We start from the raw sequence: 21,092 nt of genomic DNA, 5'->3' as shown, positions 1-21,092 counted from the left end.
AGAATAAGATACACTGTACGTAAATTTAGAATATGCATAAATGATCCCAAAGGGTAAAATAAAAATATATATATATATATCAAAATAAGTTTTTATTGCAGTTTAGCACATTGAAATTTTTCCTTTAGGAGTTACAGTTCAATTGATTTTTTTCTCTCTTCTCTCTATCTACATATAACTTAAACAAACATTACTCATATATATTATATTTCAACAAGGTAAATTGAAAGTTTCCCCTGGATCTGAGTCAATTATTTAAAAATATGCATTCATACTCAGATAATTACATTCAATGACGGAAGTTATGTATGAATTCAGAGGACTGGGTGTCTATATGTATAAGTAGTTATAGTATATGATTATAAGTATAGCATGATTAAATCTCACATTAAATTTATTCTTAAAGCTTACGTAAATCAATGTAAAAATTTGAAACAAAAAGTAAAAAAAAAAATGATATATACATCGCTAACTTTATTCTATTAGAAAATTGACCAAGGGAGAAGGTTTCAGTTATGTAAAAAATAGGTATCTCCCCACTTTAATTCATATATTTTTAATTTTAATTCACATATTTTTAATTGAAAATTTTAATTAATTAAAGGTTGAAGTGAATCTGATTCTGTAATTCCTCCTCCATCCCTCAAAAAGAGATTCTGAGTTCTATCCCCTCGATATCCCTACTCCCCATAAAATAAGAGAGCGTCCATCAAAATAAAATTAACTAATTCTTCAAATCATTTTAGTAAATGTACGGAGAAAAATTAATTTTATTTCACTGCAATATCGATACAAATTTGATAGTTCGTATACATTATCCTCATAGTGTGGTCTCAAATTGAGAGAGAGAAAAATTAAAAGAAAAAATATAATGAAAGACTTCAAGTGAATTATTGAAAGAATATATTTAAACGCCGCTTAATGGTAAGGTCTGTAAGTGAAATATACACTCATAGGTAAAAAGAAAGTAAACAAAATATTTCTATTTCTATTTAAAGAAAAAATTACCTGTATATGTTTTAGATCTACTCATTTATAAGTTATGCTTTGCAAATCCATACCTATACTCTTCATATTTATGATTTTAAAATTTAATCCTTGTACCCCGTATTAATTAAAAATTATTCTAACCAATGAAAATGATGAAATGATAAAAATAAATATTTACCGATGGATAAGATCCCCGGCCTTGGTCCATGTTAACCGCTGTCTGATTTGTGAGCTTTAAATGCGGAAGTTTTTTAAGTTATCGATAAAACGTTATAGTTCACAAAGGTTTAGCTACAGGCCAGATACGTACGAAAGTCAAGTTTACTTCAAAAAAGTCATAGTCCACCCTTTAATTTATGTTAATAACGACTGCCGCTACTTCACGGTGAATTTGTAGATATCTATACTACTATAATGTACCTGGTTAATTATCACATGCTTTTGATCCATTGTCTCAATTATATACATCCAAAGACAAGAACAGTTCTTCCTCCAGCAGGAACCATTAGGACGTCATAATCGGCTAGGTTTGGTCAGTGCCACTCAATGAAGACTTAACCTGTACCACACCGAGTTAATTTCGTCTCAATCCGCTGTCAGGTACAGATGCACCTCGATGTGCATCACCTCTCGCACGAGACATTTAAATGTCCCCTTTATCTCGATATGCGGATAAGAGTTTACTGGCTTAGGATATATCTTTAATTTCTTGTTTGTATTTAGATTGATTATCTCTGTCTACGGCGGATCTAATAATTACAGGTGTAAAACGTTGTAAATATGTTTTCAAAAAATGTCAACGTCGACCTAGCCCGAAAAAGGAAGGAAAAATGAACAAGGTAAGCAATTCCGATGTATAAAATCTTTAATGTAGCGACAGTAATCAAACAATCTATTAAAACCTATGGCGGATCATTATTTGCGTCAGTTCTTGAGATTTAATTTTAGTAACTGAATACCCCCCCCCCCTTTCCGGTTAAATCGCATTCTAAACTTGACAATTTAACCTTTTCTGTATGCTGGTAAATATCTAATATTTAAATCTGCATGTAACATAACGAGTTGGCTAATTATAATTATAATTATAATCACGTATACTATAAATAAACTAGACATATACATTAAACTCTAACAGTGAACTTGTAAACAATAGAATTATCATCATATTGTTTATTATTACATTATCTATATTATCAATTATCAGATAGCAAAGAGACATATCGCTAATATTTTAAAATTTATTCTGTGCTTTGTATTTTTTATGCAAGAGAGGCTACAAAGCCCACACTATACAAATTGCTATTGATGAAATGGCAGGGTACTAGGGTCGTCCAATAAGTAATTCAACATATTGTTTATCATAATAAATGTAGAAGCAATTAGTTTTATTTTTTTTTACAGTCGAGAAGTACTATTTAAAATCTCACAATCACCAAAAACCGCATGCTTTTTCCTACTCTCAAAGAAATTAATTTTTTAAAGTAAGCATAGTCACTACAATGAGTCGAAAACTGTTTAAAAATGGTCTCCTAAAAGAAGATGAAAATGAGGGGATATGTAAAATCTGCGATTCGTTACAAAAATCGCTGAATATGAAAGATATAGTTTTGATTCCATTGGTGACCAAAAGTTGTTGCACATAGGCCAGACTTTAGAGGACAAAGTACACGTGTGTAATGGGATTGTTGATTTAGTTCTGAATTAAACTGATTTTAATTTGACACCAGAGCCGGTTACGACAGCGAATGTTTTACAGCAGTTGTATCTATATTCAAGCAATCAGAAGTTGAGAGAGACATTGTAAACCTGTTAAATTATGCCGAGAATATAAATACATGAAAAAATAAGAGTGGGCGTCTGAAAACTTTCTAGGAATAACGATCCAACATCTGAAATTACAAAATTTTACCAAAATCAAAAGCATAAAAACTTTCGACATATCAACTCTATATACAACCATTTCCCATGATAAAGTAAGGTCCTGGCGTTTTGACATCATAGACAGCTGCTTTTTCAATAAAAATGCAACTCGTAAATTAATGTACCTTGTCAATGATCATTTGCAAAATAATGTTGTTAAAAAACATTGTACATTGTACACACAAGTACTTTGAAGTTGATATTAAAAATCTGCTCGAGTTTCTTCTGATTGGCAATATCTTTGTGTTTTTTTGTGGTTTTTTTGGAGATCAGGTCTTTCATCAATCTGTTGGAATTGCCATGGGTACCAATTGCGCCCCGTTATTAGCACACTTATTTTTGTATTTATATGAAGCAGAATTTATTCGAAATCTAAAACAAGAGAAGAAAAAAAACTTGCTGTGCCCTTCAACTCGACATATATATATATATATATATATATATATATATATATATATATATATATATATATATATATATATATATATATATATATATATATATATCGACGACGTATTATCAATGAACAATAGTTACTGCCATTCACCCCACCTACCGGTCACACCCACCGTCTGCTCCTTGTTATGGTGTTCATACGTAGAGCATGCTCTTGTGTATCGGATCATCTGAGAGATATAAACCCCGTATGCAGGTGATAAGATATATTGCTGCATAAGCAAGGGAAGTTGACGATTGAAAAGATAAAGTCATCACGTTTATCATAAAGCTTTGTCGTTAGGTTACAATTAACGTCTTTTTCTAGTAAAATATCCATTTGGGCCCAACCTTCCGCCCCTTCGTACTTCGGCCCTACGATTTGTTGAATTTTAAGTGGTGATTTTTTTTTCTCAGTTCTACTTTGAGAAAATAATTTGAGAACAATATCAATTTAGAGATACCTGATATTTGTGTACCATAAGCGAGTAATCAAACAAAGGTAATCAGAGATTGCAGAGTTTACCTCAACGAATGTTGTCTTTAAGTAAGGCTAAGTCCCACACTAAACTAATAATCTAGTAATCTAAATGTGCATCCCTAGAAACAACATTTATCAATTCTGGTCGGATATGGCTTAGAGTTACATGTACTTGGGAATTGACTTATCTAAAAACTTTAAAATAGTCACTCATTCCGAAAATGCAAGTCAAATCCAGTATCTGAAGCAAGTTTGAGAGTGTTCATCCTTTGATGTATCATCCATGCAAGTTCGGTTCAGAAAGACCTTGGAGTTTATTGGTAATGGACCTGCTCCAAAAAATTTAATCAGGGCACTCATCCGGAAAATGTAAGTCATATCCTGCATCCGCAGCAAGTCCAGTTGTGTGCATCCTTAGATATATCATCCATGCAAGTTTGGTAAATGTAGGGCTTATAGTTACTTGGAAATGAGATCTGCTCCAGAAATTTTAACCTGGTCCCACCGACGCCGACGCCGAGGGTATTACATTTATTAAGCTCCCCCAACTTCGTTGAGGTGAGCTAAAAATAGCAGTCATATTTATCATATTTTCAACATCAGGATCCATGTGCAGCGATCTAGTGAGGTGATGGTGCCAGTATATACTACACAATAGTAATTAAAGCAGTTTCCGATTATGCTCCTTCAATAACTTTGCCGGTAAATACTTAAGAAATGAAATCGAGGCTAATTTATCGTTGTGCCCCCTCAACAGTATGTCTAATTTCTAAGGGGGGTGTCAAGAAATTACTGCCCCCCCCCCCCAATGAAATTGCTTCCTTCAAACCTGAAAATGAGAGAAAACAAGCAAGAATGATATCACATGGTTTTTTAAATTTAAAAAAAATCATGCTCCAGGGAATATTTCTACGTTTCGTAGACTGTTCGCGCAGGGTATCTTTGTCCACGTACACGTACACCGTAGCGCCCTTTTCGATTTAATTTCATCCGGATTCCTTAATCTAAATTTCTTAGTCCTACTTTCTAATTCAAAGTTTCGTTTCTGTTATAGTTGTAACCAAAAAAAAAAAAAGAAAAAAAGAATTAATTTATTTAGTGAAACATACTTTAAAATTTAAGATTTAAGATAGAATCAAAATACCAAATGAAGCCAAATTCTAAAAGTAAAATAAAGAAAATAAAATAAAATTGGAAAATATAAACAAGACGTTAGAATAAATTAAGAAAAAAATATAGAATTTATTTAAATTGGAAAACAAGAAGCTAGAATAAAAAAGAAAAAAAGAACATCTAAAAAAGAATTATGACATTGATGCCCCTCCATAGTTCCTCTATCAAAATTCGACAAACGTGTAGACTTTACATTTGCAGACATGTGAACTGTCTTCGTGTTTTATCCAGAGTGCAGCAATTTGAATAATGGAAAACAAAGTTTAAAGCATCACAAATACACACATTTATAGTATAAACTCAAAGTAAACACACTGAAATTGATATACGATTGCAAGTTTGGATTTACAATCTTACAAGTCCGGATTTTAGAACACGATTACCCTCCATACAAAACATGTCATATTCAACATTTTTTTTTCAAAGAAAATGCATGCCTCCCTTTAGCCACATACCTTATATAGCTCCACTTTACTCCATTTTAGTGTTTCGGCTGTGTGATACACGGTTAATGAGTTTTAAATACGCCATCATCATGGGCCTATTTGCACAACAATTATTAGTCCGGAACATTACTTACATTCTTACTGCGTTCATTGCTAGTGCTAGCAACTAAGATAGTCTTTTCTATTGGAATAATCATGCTCGATTTAATTTGCAGTAGGACATCTTGAACTAGATACCATATATAAGTTTCTTATAATCATCTGAACAATAATAATAACTGAAGCGTTGTGTTTTGTTGTAAACACAATTGCATCTTCTTGAGCCCTTTCGACAAGCTCATAAAAAACACCTCGACTATATTTACATCACAGGATGTTAAAATTAAAAAAAAAAAATACATTGGCGTCCAAGACACCCTCCCCCTTCTCATAAATTGAATTAAATATAGGGAGCATACAGCTTTACTTCATTGAATAAAAATAGAACTTAAATATTTTACAGAAAGAACAATTACAAAATGGAGTCGCTTCCTATTCATAAAAAGTAGGTAGTGTTGATAGTATAAAAAAAATCTCCGGGTAACAATATGTAGGGCTAAAAATCAAAGAAATGTATAGATTTGAAGAATTTATTACTAAATATCTTTCCATTACAAGAAACATTTCCATTTTTTACAGTAATATTGTTGATCAAAGCTTATCAAAATTTCGATGATTCCTAATTACATAGAATTAAAAAAAAGAATCCTCGTCAAAGAAAACAATTTGACGTGGAAACTTTGACGAACTTTTACAATCATTATCACTCTAAGTTTATACTTTATCTTGACATTTTTCACGTTTCTTGGCCTGGTCCAGTGCGGTCAGATTACTGCTATAATTAGCCTAGCAGGTGCCCCCTCTATCATATGTGACCATTCCGTCGGGAGGAACTATCTAACGACCAATACACACAGACATGTACCTCAGGACCTTACAGTTAATGGTGATCAGCATAATAATACATAATACACAAGGTAAGGGGTTCATTTCCTGGGGGTCAATTTGACGATTAACTAGTATTATCGGTAGGGGAAACTCTTATTTGTTGATAGATTTAAAAAATAAAAACTAGATATGTGAACTCTGAAAATTCAGAAAAAAAGAAATTGTATGTTGCGTCCATCCGAAATCATTTATAAACGTCGCAGTACGGAGCCAATGTCAGAAGTTAATAAAAATACTCTATTAAAGGGAAATCATAGAGAAACATAAAAATAATCAGTAGCATGTACCCCACCTCGACAACCTCAGAAATATACACAGTTCAATTAATATGAATATTTATACAATTTTTTCTCCAAACACAACAAATTAATATTTTTTTGAAAACAAGAAAAAATCAGCAATTTTCGGTTTAGAAGTAGAAACTTAAAAACTGCCGTATTTCTTGTTCAGGGAGACTTGTTTGAAGTTAGGTAAAACGAAAACATATTCTTATTTTGTTTATTTAATAAATATGTTATTTATGCAAATGACAAAACATTAATACAGAATTATGAGGGATGCGTCGCCATATGTACACATATATGATACGTTTTTTGTATTTCTCGCCGGCAATTGAAAAGTCAATTTTTACCAATGTTACTAAAGAATATTTTATAAAAAGATCTTTAATGCTTTAATTTCGCAAAAAAAATCTTGTTGTGCGCTCACTTTTTAGAGGTAGTTACGGTCATTTAAAGGGTTGTGTTAAAGATCTTCCATCGCCCGGTTTGCAAATTATCTCAGGTATCGATACGTCCCTAATGTCCTTGTATACCAAACAAACTAGACAGAGATTCACTAAATAGATTAAGTTGTCCCTACATACACGGAACAACCTTTATATGTCACAGACTGAAGTGTTTTCCGTTACTGAGTTTTTGATGTTATCTTTTAAATTTTCTTCTGTAAAATTCGGACACTTTCGAGCTTTTGATCCTTTGGAAGCAATTTCCGGTTTAAGCGAAAGTGAAAACGGGGTAACGTGTTCTGGTCAACATTTGCGTTCATCGATAATTATCTAAAATGTAAAAGATGATGAAGATTAAGAAGAGTGGTCGATCTCAAAAAATCTTTAAACAGTACAAATTTGTGAAGAACTCTTAAAACACGGATCCCTGGAAATTCCATAGGGATCAGGTGCCCAGGAGGAGTAAGTATCCCCTGTTGACTGGACACACCTGCCGTGATGACTCCCAATGGATCGATTAGATTTTTAGATTATTACTTAGTTATATAATGTATTTTATTGATCATAGGTTACTGATTTTATTGATTGAATGTTTTTGATTTTAGGTTATTGATTGTATTGATTTCAGGTTATACTCTATCCAGGCGTAGAAGATGTGCCCCTGTCAGTTTTATGTGTTTCAACATGAGATACGATTTCTCCACTGGCTGTTTTGTATGTGGAGGTAAGGGGAGAGAATAAAGTACAAAAAGTAAAACAAAAATTGAAATATCTGTAATATCCGGATATTTAGTATCTTTCTACATTTTCGGTTACTTCCTGTATGTTTATTCTATACATGGAGGGCGTATTATCAAGCTATCACTGTGGGTAGCACGTGACCTGTGTGTTTGTATATTGTTTAACGTTCCTCTCGAGAATTTTTCTTATATGGAGACGCCACCGCTTGCTGTTGGAGGGCTTCGAATTTCAACCTATGCTCGGCACTTAGGGCCATTGAGCAGTGAGGGATCTGTTTCGCGCCAACACCTACTGCGACACGGGACCTTGTTTTATACGGTCTTATCCGAAGGACTGGTCTCTACGTCACACAATGGATTCGAACCCTCGACGTAAGGATCAACTCCTTACTCTGCGACTCTAGAGCAGGCGCTCTAACCACTACGCCACATATTTTGTTACTCTTATAAGAACATTACGATATCATTAATGAATACATTTTTTACTTGTATTACACGTGCTTATTCATTATCTATTGACTTTACATTTTAGCAGGACTTCCTGTTTTATCTTTCTAGGCGGCGGTAACGATAACCAGCAGGCAACTACGACGACAGCCACTCCACAGTTCACCAACACCGTCAAAGGACAACAAAGTACACATTACATACAGATAGCAATTCAAAAAAGAGAAAATTTGTTTCTCAATCATTTATTACAAGGTCAAACGTCGAGGTCAAAAATCGAATTCAATGTCATTTTGATGGTTGTATTTAAATAATTGCAATTTATAGGACAACGTTAAGTAAGATGCTATAATATAATGAATCATCAAGACTAAATCTAAAGGAACGGAGGCATTTTCATCATTTATAAATACTGTAAACCAACTATTATTCGCGTCATCTTTTATTCGCGATTCGTCAGATTGAAATCAATCCACGATTATTAATTTTTGCGACTGGGGAAACATTCTGTACAAATAAAAAGAAAATAAATGATCTACGGCGATTAATATTTGCGAGTAAATGTAGGTCGCGGTACTCGCGGATATTTCTCGCACGCGAATAAAAGTTTGTTTACAGTAAGCAATTTTTGATCGGGATAGGGATCCAGATAATATTTTTTTCTTTTACCGACAGAATGTACAGACACGGCTGTTAACTGCCCACATTTCATGATTCAGTATGATAAAGATGGCTGTCCGTATTGTGGATCAGGCGGGCCAGGGTCAATGAATAATAATGGATGTGAGTTGAAGAATAATTTTATTTACTTCAAAGGTTATCATCTGGAAAAAAACACAACTGAAGTAAGGGGATAACAACGATCAAAAAAACTTTAGCTTTATAACAAATATGTATTGTGGAATCTTAGAAATGTAGAGTCGAGCCTAGTTAATCGGGACAATAGATATAAATGTATTTTAAGTTTTTTTTTTCCTTTCATTTTTTCCGGAAATGAAACATCCGGTATATTGGTGTCTGGATCGTTGTTCTACTGTATTTGGTAACGTAATTTATTTTCCTTACTTCACAAAGTTCTCAACCAGGGAGCCGAGACGAATTGCCTGACGTTTGCCGAATTAATGAAGTGCCCTATGCAATGTCATTATACAGATCCCATAAACGGCTGTAATAAGTGTACCTGCGATTCTAACGGTAATAGTTGTATTACTAGTACTATTTTCACGAGAATGTCTTACTATTAATAGACAGTTTTTTATCGCAATAGTAGAACAGTAGAAGCTGACTAATACGACAAACACGGACACACGGATACACAAGGTGTCAGAATGCAAAATGTTTGGAATATGACAAATAAAAAAATGACAATAAAAAAGGTCAGAAATCAAATTGAAAAGAACTGTTATCTTATAAGACATATTAAATAAGTACGCTTGGTAGGCGTTGGTCATGTAAAACACACTTAACTAATTTTTCTTTACGCGTTTTCATATATATTTATTTTTTTGTTATTTATGCAATTCCTGCTTTATTACAATAATTTTCCAAACATAGAATCATTACTGAAGGTTTATATGTCAATATACGATACTTAAATAACTTTAATTGACTGTCTCAATTTGATTGTCTTACACACACCTGTAAAATAGACATAATCTTACAACTGCTAAGCTGAATTTATATGTGAGACAGGAAAACGGCTTTTTATTAATATTTGTGAATAAATTGAGGCAAAAATGTTATTTATTAGGCAGAATTTATTTTGTACAAATTATCAAATTCAATCTGAAATCTTTTCAATATATAATCATTTGTTTTACAATATACTGATTGAGAAAATAACAATATTTACCGGAAAAGCCTTTCTATTCATTCATGATTAAAACATTTTTTCTAACACTGGTTTTATCATGTTAACTGTAAATATATTATTTTTAATTGTTCTGTGAACAATGATTGACTTTTTCTTTAAAAAACAATTACCCTGAACCATTAAAGAAAAATTGCAGATGACGTGCCTGAACATTTTGATTATTTAAGCACATTTTTTTAAATATGATTTAATATCAAGAAAGTGAATAGTTATCTAGCTGAACAGTCCATTGGTACAATAAAGATGGGCAGTAGAACAAACATGGAGCTCTGAAAACATCAGAGGGGGGATTAGGTGCCACCGGAGAGTAAACATCCCTTGTCAGCCGGTCAAACCCGCCATGCTCTCTTTCCCATGATCTAACAAAAAAAATGTTATTAAAATACGAAGACAATCAGTGTGAATTTAATAGATAAACAATTTTTCTAAAAAAATTCAAGTCAATATTCGACTTACGGATAGATTATATTTGCATACAAGGTCATTGTATCTAACATAGAATTTGTAAAATATTGCCTTTAATGACACCGTTGATATCCTTGTATCATCAACTCATGACATCATATGATAATAAAATTATATTTAATCAAATTTATTTAAAACCGGATTCTGGTTATCTGATGTAAAAGCGATATGTTTCAGGAAACCCTATTACAAAACCTACAACGACTACTCCCTCAACAACAACTACACCGACTACAACGACTACTCCCACGACAACAACAACTCCCACAACAACGACTACTCCCACGACAACAACAACTCCAACGACAACGACTACACCAACGACAACAACTACTCCATCGACAACAACTACACCGACTACAACGACTACTCCCACGACAACAACTACTCCCACGACAACAACTCCTCCCACTACAACGACTACTCCAACAAAAACGACTACTCCTTCTCCAACGACGAAGTCTACACCAACACCCACTACAATGACTTCTCCTTCCTCAACGACGACTCCAACTCCTACTTCAAAGTCTACCACAACGACTACTCCCACAACTACTACTACTCCAACGACAACGACTACTCCCACGACAACAACGACTCCCACAACAACAACTCCTACTTCAACAACTACTCCTACTACAACGACTACTCCCACGACAACGACTACTCCCACGACAACAACAACTCCCACAACAACAACTCCTACTTCAACAACTACTCCCACGACAACAACTACTCCCACGACAACAACAACTCCCACAACAACGACTACTCCCACGACAACAACAACTCCCACGACAACAACCACACCGACTACAACGACTACTCCCTCTACAACGACTACACCAACGACAACAACTCCCACAACAACAACAACTCCAACGACAACGACTACTCCCACAACAACAACAACTCCCACAACAACAACTACTCCCTCTACCTCAAGGACTTCAGCCCCTAATACTACCTCAGCTACAACGCCGACAAAGAAGACTACCACCACTAAACCGACACCAAAGATTACCCTGCCACCAGCGAAAACAACTACAGAGAAAGTAACACTTCCGCCGTCCCACTCAGCAGGAACGGTAAACGTCTCTACAACAATAAACCCCACAACCACTGGTAAGTATATAACAGAGATCATCAAAGCTTAGAAATTATAACAAATTAATGAACAACGGAAATTGGACTGCACTTAAGCACTGCAAGAAAAACATGAACAACAACATTTAATAGCGTACTGCAGCGTAGCACAGAAAGAAGGACATGCATGATAAAATGTTGTGGATTATACTTTAGCATTCTACTTCCTGAATAGTACCAATTTCCTATCTGAATAGTAATAGTACCCATCTCCTTTCTGAATAGTACCTACTCCTATCTGAATAGTAATAGTACCAATTTCCTATCTGAATAGTAATAGTACCCATCTCCTTTCTGAATAGTACCTACTCCTATCTGAATAGTAATAGTACCAATTTCCTATCTGAATAGTAATAGTACCAATTTCCTATCTGAATAGTAATAGTACCCATCTCCTATCTGAATAGTACCTACTCCTATCTGAAAAGTAATAGTACCCATCTCCTATCTGAATAGTACCTATTCCTATCTGAATAATAATAGTACCCATATCCTATCTGAATAGTAATAGGACCCATCTCCTATCTGAATTGTACCTACTCCTATCTGAAAAGCAATAGTACCCATTTCTAATCTAAATTGTACCTAATACTATCTGAATAGCAATAGTACCCATCTCCTATCTGAATAGCAATAGTACCCATCTATCTGAATAGCAATAGTACCCATCTCCTATCTGAATAGTAATAGTACCCAACCCCTATTTGAATAGTACCTACTCCTATCTGAATAGTACCTACCTTTATCTGAATAGTAACTACCCCTATCTGAATAGTACCTACGTCTATCTGAATAGTACCTACGTCTATCTGAATAGTACCCATCTCCTATCATCCAGTTGATTAGTGACTACAGCAACAAATACTGATTCTTACCACTAAGTTAAAATAAACAAATAAACAACGCCAATTCTAAGTGACTGAAAGATGATTCAATACACAGTAGAAAAGCAAATATGTAAAAAGAAAAATGTAGAAGCATATGGAATCATTTAATGGCACCATCAGGTACGTCACAACGCAGGTTTAATTGAGGAAAAAACCCCGTGATTGAATTGATGCGTAATGAATTAGTGAAAGAGAATGACCAAAAATAAACACCAAAGAATAAAGGATATATTACCTTCGATTATCTTGCTGTATTGTTTTTGTCATTGTTGTGTCCACTTTTTGATATTGTTGTTTTTCTTAGGTTGTCCACCATTTCCAAATAACTGTCCAGGACCCTGTGGAAATTTTGACCCAGTAACTTTCTGTCCAGTCTGTGACTACAAACTGTGTGGTAGTAAGTAAACTTTGACCTCCTGGACTTTTGTCCAGTCTGTGACTACAAACTGTGTGGAAGTAAGTAAACTTTGACCCCTTGACATTTTGGTTAACGCAACAAGGTCTCCCTTGGTTTACATGTAAACCATTGAGAAATTCTGCAGACAGGTTCCGGATTTCCAATCTACAACTTGTCAGATTCTTTCTTTAAGTGCTATATTTCTTACTAATATCATCTAGAACAAATGCACTCACTAAGTTCCGGAATTGTAATTTACATCATGCCTGGTTTTCTATTTTAGTGACGCCTCCTCCAGCTGGCTCCTCTACAACTTCCGGTTGTCCAGCAATGTTCTGTGTTCTCAGCTGTCCTAATGGTTTCAAGAAAGACACTAACGGCTGTGATAGATGTGAATGTATTTAAAAATAAATAAAAAATATAGTTATTACACAAGTTGATTCGCTTCTTATGTGATTTATGCTACTAGGAGATTTTCTCAACCATGCATCGATATAGATAACTGATGGATCAGAGACACAAGAAGCTTATTGGAAATAAAAAAAAGTAAAAAATTAAAATGTTTTGAAAAATAGATTAAAATTACTCTGAAGAAAACAAGAAAACAAACAAAGAGTAATTAATTAAAATACTCTTTGGAGAAAACCCATAATTTCATGAAAATTTTGGAATATTTGTTTGATATTTTAATTTGCGGCTGTAGGGCGAGATTAAAAAAGTATTTGTTCTTAGGAATTGGAAATTCCTCTGGACAAATAAGATATTTGTTCGGACGAATAAGAAATTCATTAAATACTATCTAGGCGAATTAGATATGCGTTCAGACAAATTCGATAATTATTGGAACGAATCAAAAATTCAATCGGACGAATTATATATCCGTACAGATGAATTAGCGAATGTTTTAAACAAATAAGAAATTAGATATTTGCTTGAATATATTAAATATTTATTCAGGACAAAATAGTAATTTACACTTATTTTCTTATTTTGAGATATTTATACCTAACCCTGACCCTGACCCTAACCCTGACCCTGACCCTAACCCTGCAGATCTAGCAGAATTCATTTATACAGAGAGGGTTCAATATTTATTCTTTTTTCGTTTTTAAATTAATACATAAATGGCTGTTTGGACTAGTTAAATGACATGTTATAACTTAAAGCGCCGCTGGAGAGCCAGAAAAAAAGAAAATAACTATTAGCTCGGACAAATTAGAAAACCATTGTCAACTGACGCGTCAGCGGAGGTTAACAATGGTTTTCCTTGGGGTGTCAATTTCAATTATTACCCTCCAAAACAGGCACCATTTATGTTATAGTTACACTATAGATATTAATTGGTTAGCTGTAAATACACTCACAGTTTTTCATTCACGAGGGGCGGTGCCCCGAGTGAATAAAAACTGTGAGTGTATTTACAGCTAACCAATTAATATCTATTGTGTAAGTTACTTGTACCAGAGGACCAATGAGAGAAAAGCAAGTTGATAAATAGCACCGCCTACTACGAGGTGTCAAGACACGGTCCGGAGTCTGTATAAATAGCTGTCTCCATCTGCAAGGATCATACTTTACTGCGGCACTGCTACTACAAGTTGTTTTAAAAATTAAAAAAAAATCGGAATTGGTACGTGTGAAGATATTGTACCTTTGAAATGTTGAAGACGCAGAAAACATGAATTTTGTCAGGTACAGGTAAAGGGGTAGCGATTGTAGGCTTTTATGTCCAAGCCGTCAACTCTGAAAGAAAAGTTATCTTTCTAGATTTTTTTTTTTTTTTTTTTTTGAAAAAAGGGGGGGGTGGATATGGGAAACATCGGCATTGAACTTTTTCTTTATGGCAATCGGCCTACAGAAAAAAATGAAATGATTTGTGACATTTTAATGAAAGTTTGTAATGGTATTTGAAGTAAAAAAAATGCGAGGACTTCTGATGTGAAATTGCTATATGTATTTGGAGACGGGAAAGAAAATGACGAGAATTCGAGATAGGACGTATCATTTACTGATTAAGGATAGGCGGAGAAAACATACAGAACCATTTACGAAGCGGACACCGACAAGCTAAATATTTATAATGTTAGTATTTTTGAAATTTAAAATGTTGACTTAATTCATTCATCAGGCATTGCCTTGGTCTTGAAATTGACATCATTCATTCATTAGTCAAGGTCTTGACACAGTTTGGCTTGATGCCAAAAGGTGGGCGTGACTTAAAAAAACTGTGATTCTTCTGGCAAATACACCACAGCAAACATGAAAGCAAAATCTAAATTTACCGCCAGTCCTATGGTACAATTTATTATACTGATTTAGGATTTCTGAAAAAAAAATCGTCGTTAAGTTTACGTTTTGAAAGTTTAAAGCTCCCCGCTTCTGTTTTAACTCAATAAGAAAGCTTCAAAAAAGATTTACCGACCTCTTTACATTCTCTATTCGAGTTGTCGTTTCCGCTACGCTCCCACATATATACACCTCTGTCACGTGCAGTTTAAATCTGAATAAGTATCTGCGCTCGCCCTAACGGTCGCACTGTCAACATATTAGATTTAAAATAAATGATACAGTATCATCTTTTTCGATAATTACAATAATTAATAAATTTCAAATTTTCAACATTTAAAACTTTTACACGAGCCTTGATAGAGGTGTTGGGTGCGTAGTGGAGGACAACTCTGGAAAGAGAATGGCCTCTTTATTTTTTGTTTGATACATAAAAAGTCCTTTATCATCTAAGTTTCTTTATTTCTGCACTCACAAACATTTGTTGTTTTCAAGTAAGCTACATCGGACGCAAGCTTTGATTGACGTCAAGTTTATTCGGCTTATTTCAAACGCACAACGTCGCCTGCGTGGCGCAGTGGTTAGAGCGTCTGCTCTTGAGTCGCGACGTAAGGAGTTGATCCTTACGTCGCGGGTTCGAATCCCACTGTGGGACGTTGAGACCGGTCCTTCGGATGAGACCGTATAAACCGAGGTCCCGTGTCGCAGTCTGTGCTGGCACGAAAAAGATCCCTCACTGCTCAATGGCCGTAAGTGCCGATTATAGGACAAAATTTGCAGCTCTCCACCGGCAAGTGGTGGAGTCTCCATATGAGTGAAAAATTCTCGAGAGGGACGTTAAATAACATACAATCAAACGCAAAACTGACGTTTTATGAATTCTACGGTGAAACATACGCGCATGATTTGCACGCATCTGACATTATCGTTGTGTTACCCGTTGCCAAGTGTGTTGTTCAAGCTGAGGGTCAAATTTCATTGAAACAAAGATGAGAGTGAGGTTATATGCGTTATGTGTATTTATTTTATTTGGTATAAAACTGCTGTTTGTCAAATCACAGCGGTAGGCAGGTGCAGATCCAGGAATTGAAATTAGGGGGGCGAAAGTAGGCAGGGGGTCTGGGGGCCGTCTTGAGGCCCCAGTGGGTCCAGATCGCAGCCCTAGTGGGGGCCTAGGAGGCAAAGCCCCGGAAGATCCTGGTTTCTAGAGACTTTGTAGTGTAAAACAAGGTCTACAGAGTAGACATTTTACATTTTCTCGACGAAGCTGATTTACGCTAACTTTGACAATTTTAGGGGGGGTCTGGGTGCGCCCCCCCCCTCACTTTAAATCCGCCACTGGTACGTACACATAAAACTACACAGGGACCTCGTCTAAAACTAAAAATAAACATCGGTTGTTTCCTAATCGTCGGAATTTCATAATCTTTCTTTCATTAAAAAGAATATCACGATTGGAACGTGCATTTTATTGACTAGCATACTATCAGCACTAATCTTGCATTATCGGAACTGAAGACAGGTGAAATTATTTAATTCCGTTTTCTTCAGTCTATTATCGTTCACAAATTCAAGCATGCGCGTTAGGTCATTCATCGACGAACTTTATCAAATTTTCGTTCATTATCAATATACAGAGAAACCTAATACAGCAATCTATTTCTGAAAAGTCAATCAATATGTTTTAACCTAAATTTTATTAGCAATCATGTAAGAAGTGAAAGCGGATTAAATGAAAACTTAAATTTGAGACCCGGGGGAAGTGTTTATTAACGATTTACGATATCATTATAATGTGGACTGTGACAGTTTATTTATTGTGCATTTCTCTGCTAGCAATAAAAGGTTTGTGAATTCTTTACACAAAACATTTCAGGTAAATTAAGAAATTAAAATTTTTGTGAACAAATATTTAAGACACCCAAAGCTTATTATATCGCATCAATATATGGTATGCAGTTATTGTTTTGTATAAAGATGGCCTAAAATGATTTTAGGCATCATTCAATATAGCAGAATATATATGACTTCAATGTCTTTTCTTCTTAAGACTTCGACAATTTTTTTTATCCGATTTATTTATTAGTCTGTATTTATCTCCGAGTTTTTGAGTGTGTCATGCAGTATCACATTGTATGACAATATTTATATATTTCTTAATGAATATTTTACTTGAAATTTCCATTTGAACTTCATTGTATTACTCAAAAATAATCTGAGCTAAATATTGAAATACGCGTAAATTTTTGAACGATATATATCAATGATTAATTTTTTTTTTGTTATTTACAGGAAGTATTTTGTTTCGGCGGAAGAGCACAAAATGTGAAGCAGTGGTGATGTGTCCCCAGTTTTGCTTAAAGGTGAAAAATGGATGCTATATCTGCGAATGTGGAGGTATGAGACAGAGTGAAGACGATAATCTGTCTGTTATAACATAACCACTCTGTGATAAGTAACTGTACATGGTTTGTGTAGAAGGATATCAGAAGAATAAAGCAATATTTAACAGAAAAATAGATGTATGATATTGTGGAATAAATATACAGTAAAACACGCATATAGCGAACATCCTTATAATAAATTGACGCTTACAGCAAAGTGATTTTCATTTTCCGTGGCTTTAAGATATATTGTGAACTTAATAGATAAAACGAACTATGTTTACAACGAAGCCAAATTGTCCGTCCTTGGGACTTCGTTATAATGGGTGTTTACTGTATAATCTACTGATAAATTAATACTGGTATTAATTCGTGTACAGATTAAGTTTCTATCTATAAATATCGCTATCTATAAATAGCTTAAAGGAATCACAGTTTTATTTTGGTAGGGGGTGCACTTCATCCATGACGGCTTCCAGATATCTTGCGTTTTTTAAATTTAATAATTATTAATAATTCAACTGCCAATTCTGTATAGAATTACTTAATTAAATCTCTTTTTTGAATTGAAGCATTTCGGCATTAATCTGTATTCCATTTTGTACTTCTAAAAACTCAAATGGTAAAGAGCAAATCATTTAAGACTCAACCAAGAATTGTTTTCTTTTCTTAAAAATGGACCGAGTATGTCTGAATTGATTTTAATGTAAAAACAGAATTACAAATCTGATATTACCCTAGATTTGCAGTGTAAAACAAAGATGGTTTTAAGCAGAATTAAAAGAAATCAATCTGATCACATTATTTTTTTTTCTCTGAGACAGATTCTATGAACTCCTTTATGGAAGAAGCGGTACAGAAAATGAAGCATGACTATGACCCCATTTATCAAACAGGAAGTCGATATCTTAACGTAAACATGGGATCACGTGGGGCTATAAATGGACAGAAACCGAATTCCGCACAATCCCCCTGGATGAGTATGGGCATGGGGGCATTTGGAGCTAATTCTTTTGGTGGACCCATGATGGGTGAATTATCCGTTATCGAACAAAAGGGACAGTATCTCGAGCCCGACTTTAAAGGTAAATCAGATTAAATAAAAGTTTTAAGGCTTTTTATTACTATTCGAAATAATAATTTCGGAAAGTAGCCTGTTTTGAAGCTTAGAATATTCCTGATAAAAGCATGTTTTTTTCAAAACTTTCGTCGATTGTAAGTATACCAGTTATCAACCACTAATTACTGACAGTCGATATTTCAATAGGACTCTTTCTCTTTTATCATGCATAACTATCAAAGCTCACAATTTACGATTATTTATATTGACATTTTAGAACAATTCTATGGTGGCATATTTCTGCCCCTTGTGTGCAAGTTATTTTCCTATCAAATATGTCGACATGCAAGATAAATATGTTGACATGCAAGATAGTTATGTCAACATGCAACATAACAAAGTTGACATGCAAGAAAATTAAAATCAAATAAAAATTATAAAAAAAAATCTTCAATAAATCTCAAATATCGCCCACATGTGACAGCCAACATGCTAGATGCTACTTATTTATGTCAACAAGCATTTTATTTATGTTAACATGCTAAATAAATATGTTGATATGCAACTTATTTATGTCAACATGTAACTTGGTTATGCTGACATGCAAAATAAATATGTTGATATGCAACTTATTTAAGTCAACATGCAACTTATTTAAGTCAACATGCAACATATTTATGTCGACATGCAACTTGGTTATGTTTACAAGCATTTTTCAGATACAGTTCTGTTATGACCTTAACCTTAGAGCTTGAAACATAGTTCAAGGTCACTGCACACCCTTTAAAGGAGACCTCGGACGAACAGATGGACCGACGGACACATTAATTACTATAGGTCGCCCGCTGAGAGGGGCTCTAAAACGTTTTATAATCTACTGCCACGTTTCTGAATCGCCAGGACATTTTATCTAAGGAAATTCAATTATACTTTGTTGTCCACCTCATATTATAGAAAATAATTTAAACTGCAACATTTGCTTGAATAAATTTTCGATCGTAAAAATCAACTTCAATTTTACCGAAAAAAGAAAAAAAAAACAGAACCGTGCCTCATTGCACGTGTCTTGGGTAGTAACGTATCTGCACGCTCGCACAAATGTTCAAATTGTGTATCGCATAATTTCTTTTGCATTTAAATTTAATCATTTAATTCAAAATCCTATCATTTTGAAAATCAATCATATTTAAAAAAAAGTATATACATGTATCCAAATGAAATCACAAATCGGTCATATTCACTGTAAACTTTTTCGCCATTCCTTGGTCTTCAGACATTTACATCGATTTGTGATTTCATTTTTGGATATTTACTTTTTAAAAATTATATATATATATATATATATATATATATATATATATATATATATATATATATATATATATATATATATATCCGCTACTCAACATAACTAAGTTGCATGTCAACATAACTAAGTTGCATGTTGACATAAACAAATTGCATGTTGACATAAATAAGTAGCATGTTAACATACCTAAGTTGCATGTTGACATAAATAACTTGCATGTCAACATATTTATTTCGCATGTCAACATAAATAACTTGCATGTCGACATAAATAAGTAGCATCTAGCACATTGGAAGTCACATGTGGGCAGTATTTGAGATTTTTAAAAGATTTTTTACAGTTCTTATTGATTGCAATTTTCTTGCATGTCAACATAGTTATGTTGCATGTTGACATAACTATCTTGCATGTCAACATACTTATCTTGCATGTCGACATATTTGACAGAAAAATAACTTGCACACATGGGGCAGAAATATGCCACCATACAATTCTTTTTTTCATATTAAAATTGTTTCAAGAGTTTTACAGACCTGCTGGACTTGCTTTACCAGGAAGATGTCCGGAGTTGAACTACGCATGCCCAGGACGATGCTGGAAGACTGACGGTTTTAGTGGGTGTTTTCGTTGTGATTGCGAAGGTAGATGATTTCTTTTTCTTCAGATGATGCAATACACTACATTTCAGAGCAAGTTTGTTCTTTTTAGAATTAAAAAAAGAGTGTAAACACGGACATTCATCATATTTACAAAATTAATCCTAATGTTCTATGCAAAGAAACAAAAGACTTATATGAAATATCTTTTTCCTACCTTGTTTCCTCTTTATTTGTTATAACTTCAATATTGCAGAGATGATGACAAATTTATGCGAGATATAACGTTGTCTTCCTCCCCGCAAACCTTACCCATTCATCTCTTTGTTAGACATACACATGT

The 21,092-nt window shown here is 34.1% G+C and overlaps 1 protein-coding gene across 1 annotated transcript in view; it reads right to left on the bottom strand.

Annotated features, from left to right (window-relative positions):
- The window catches only part of LOC133198502 (uncharacterized), a 28,431-nt gene extending 22,789 nt beyond the window's left edge, over positions 1-5,642 (bottom strand). Inside the window, exon 1 of the mRNA XM_061334587.1 lies at positions 5,580-5,642. Within this exon, the coding sequence (XP_061190571.1) occupies positions 5,580-5,642 (63 nt within the window). The remainder of the gene's footprint in view (positions 1-5,579) is intronic.
- Between the last annotated feature and the right edge of the window lie 15,450 nt (positions 5,643-21,092).

Source organism: Saccostrea echinata, unplaced genomic scaffold (assembly GCF_033153115.1).
Source record: "Saccostrea echinata isolate AGI-Se365-2 ecotype Australia unplaced genomic scaffold, CSIRO_AGI_Sech_v1 ptg000033l, whole genome shotgun sequence".
NCBI classification, from domain to species: domain Eukaryota; kingdom Metazoa; phylum Mollusca; class Bivalvia; order Ostreida; family Ostreidae; genus Saccostrea; species Saccostrea echinata.
The sequence above is the reverse complement of the archived record's forward strand: the minus strand, read 5'-3'. Positions and strand labels throughout refer to the sequence as shown.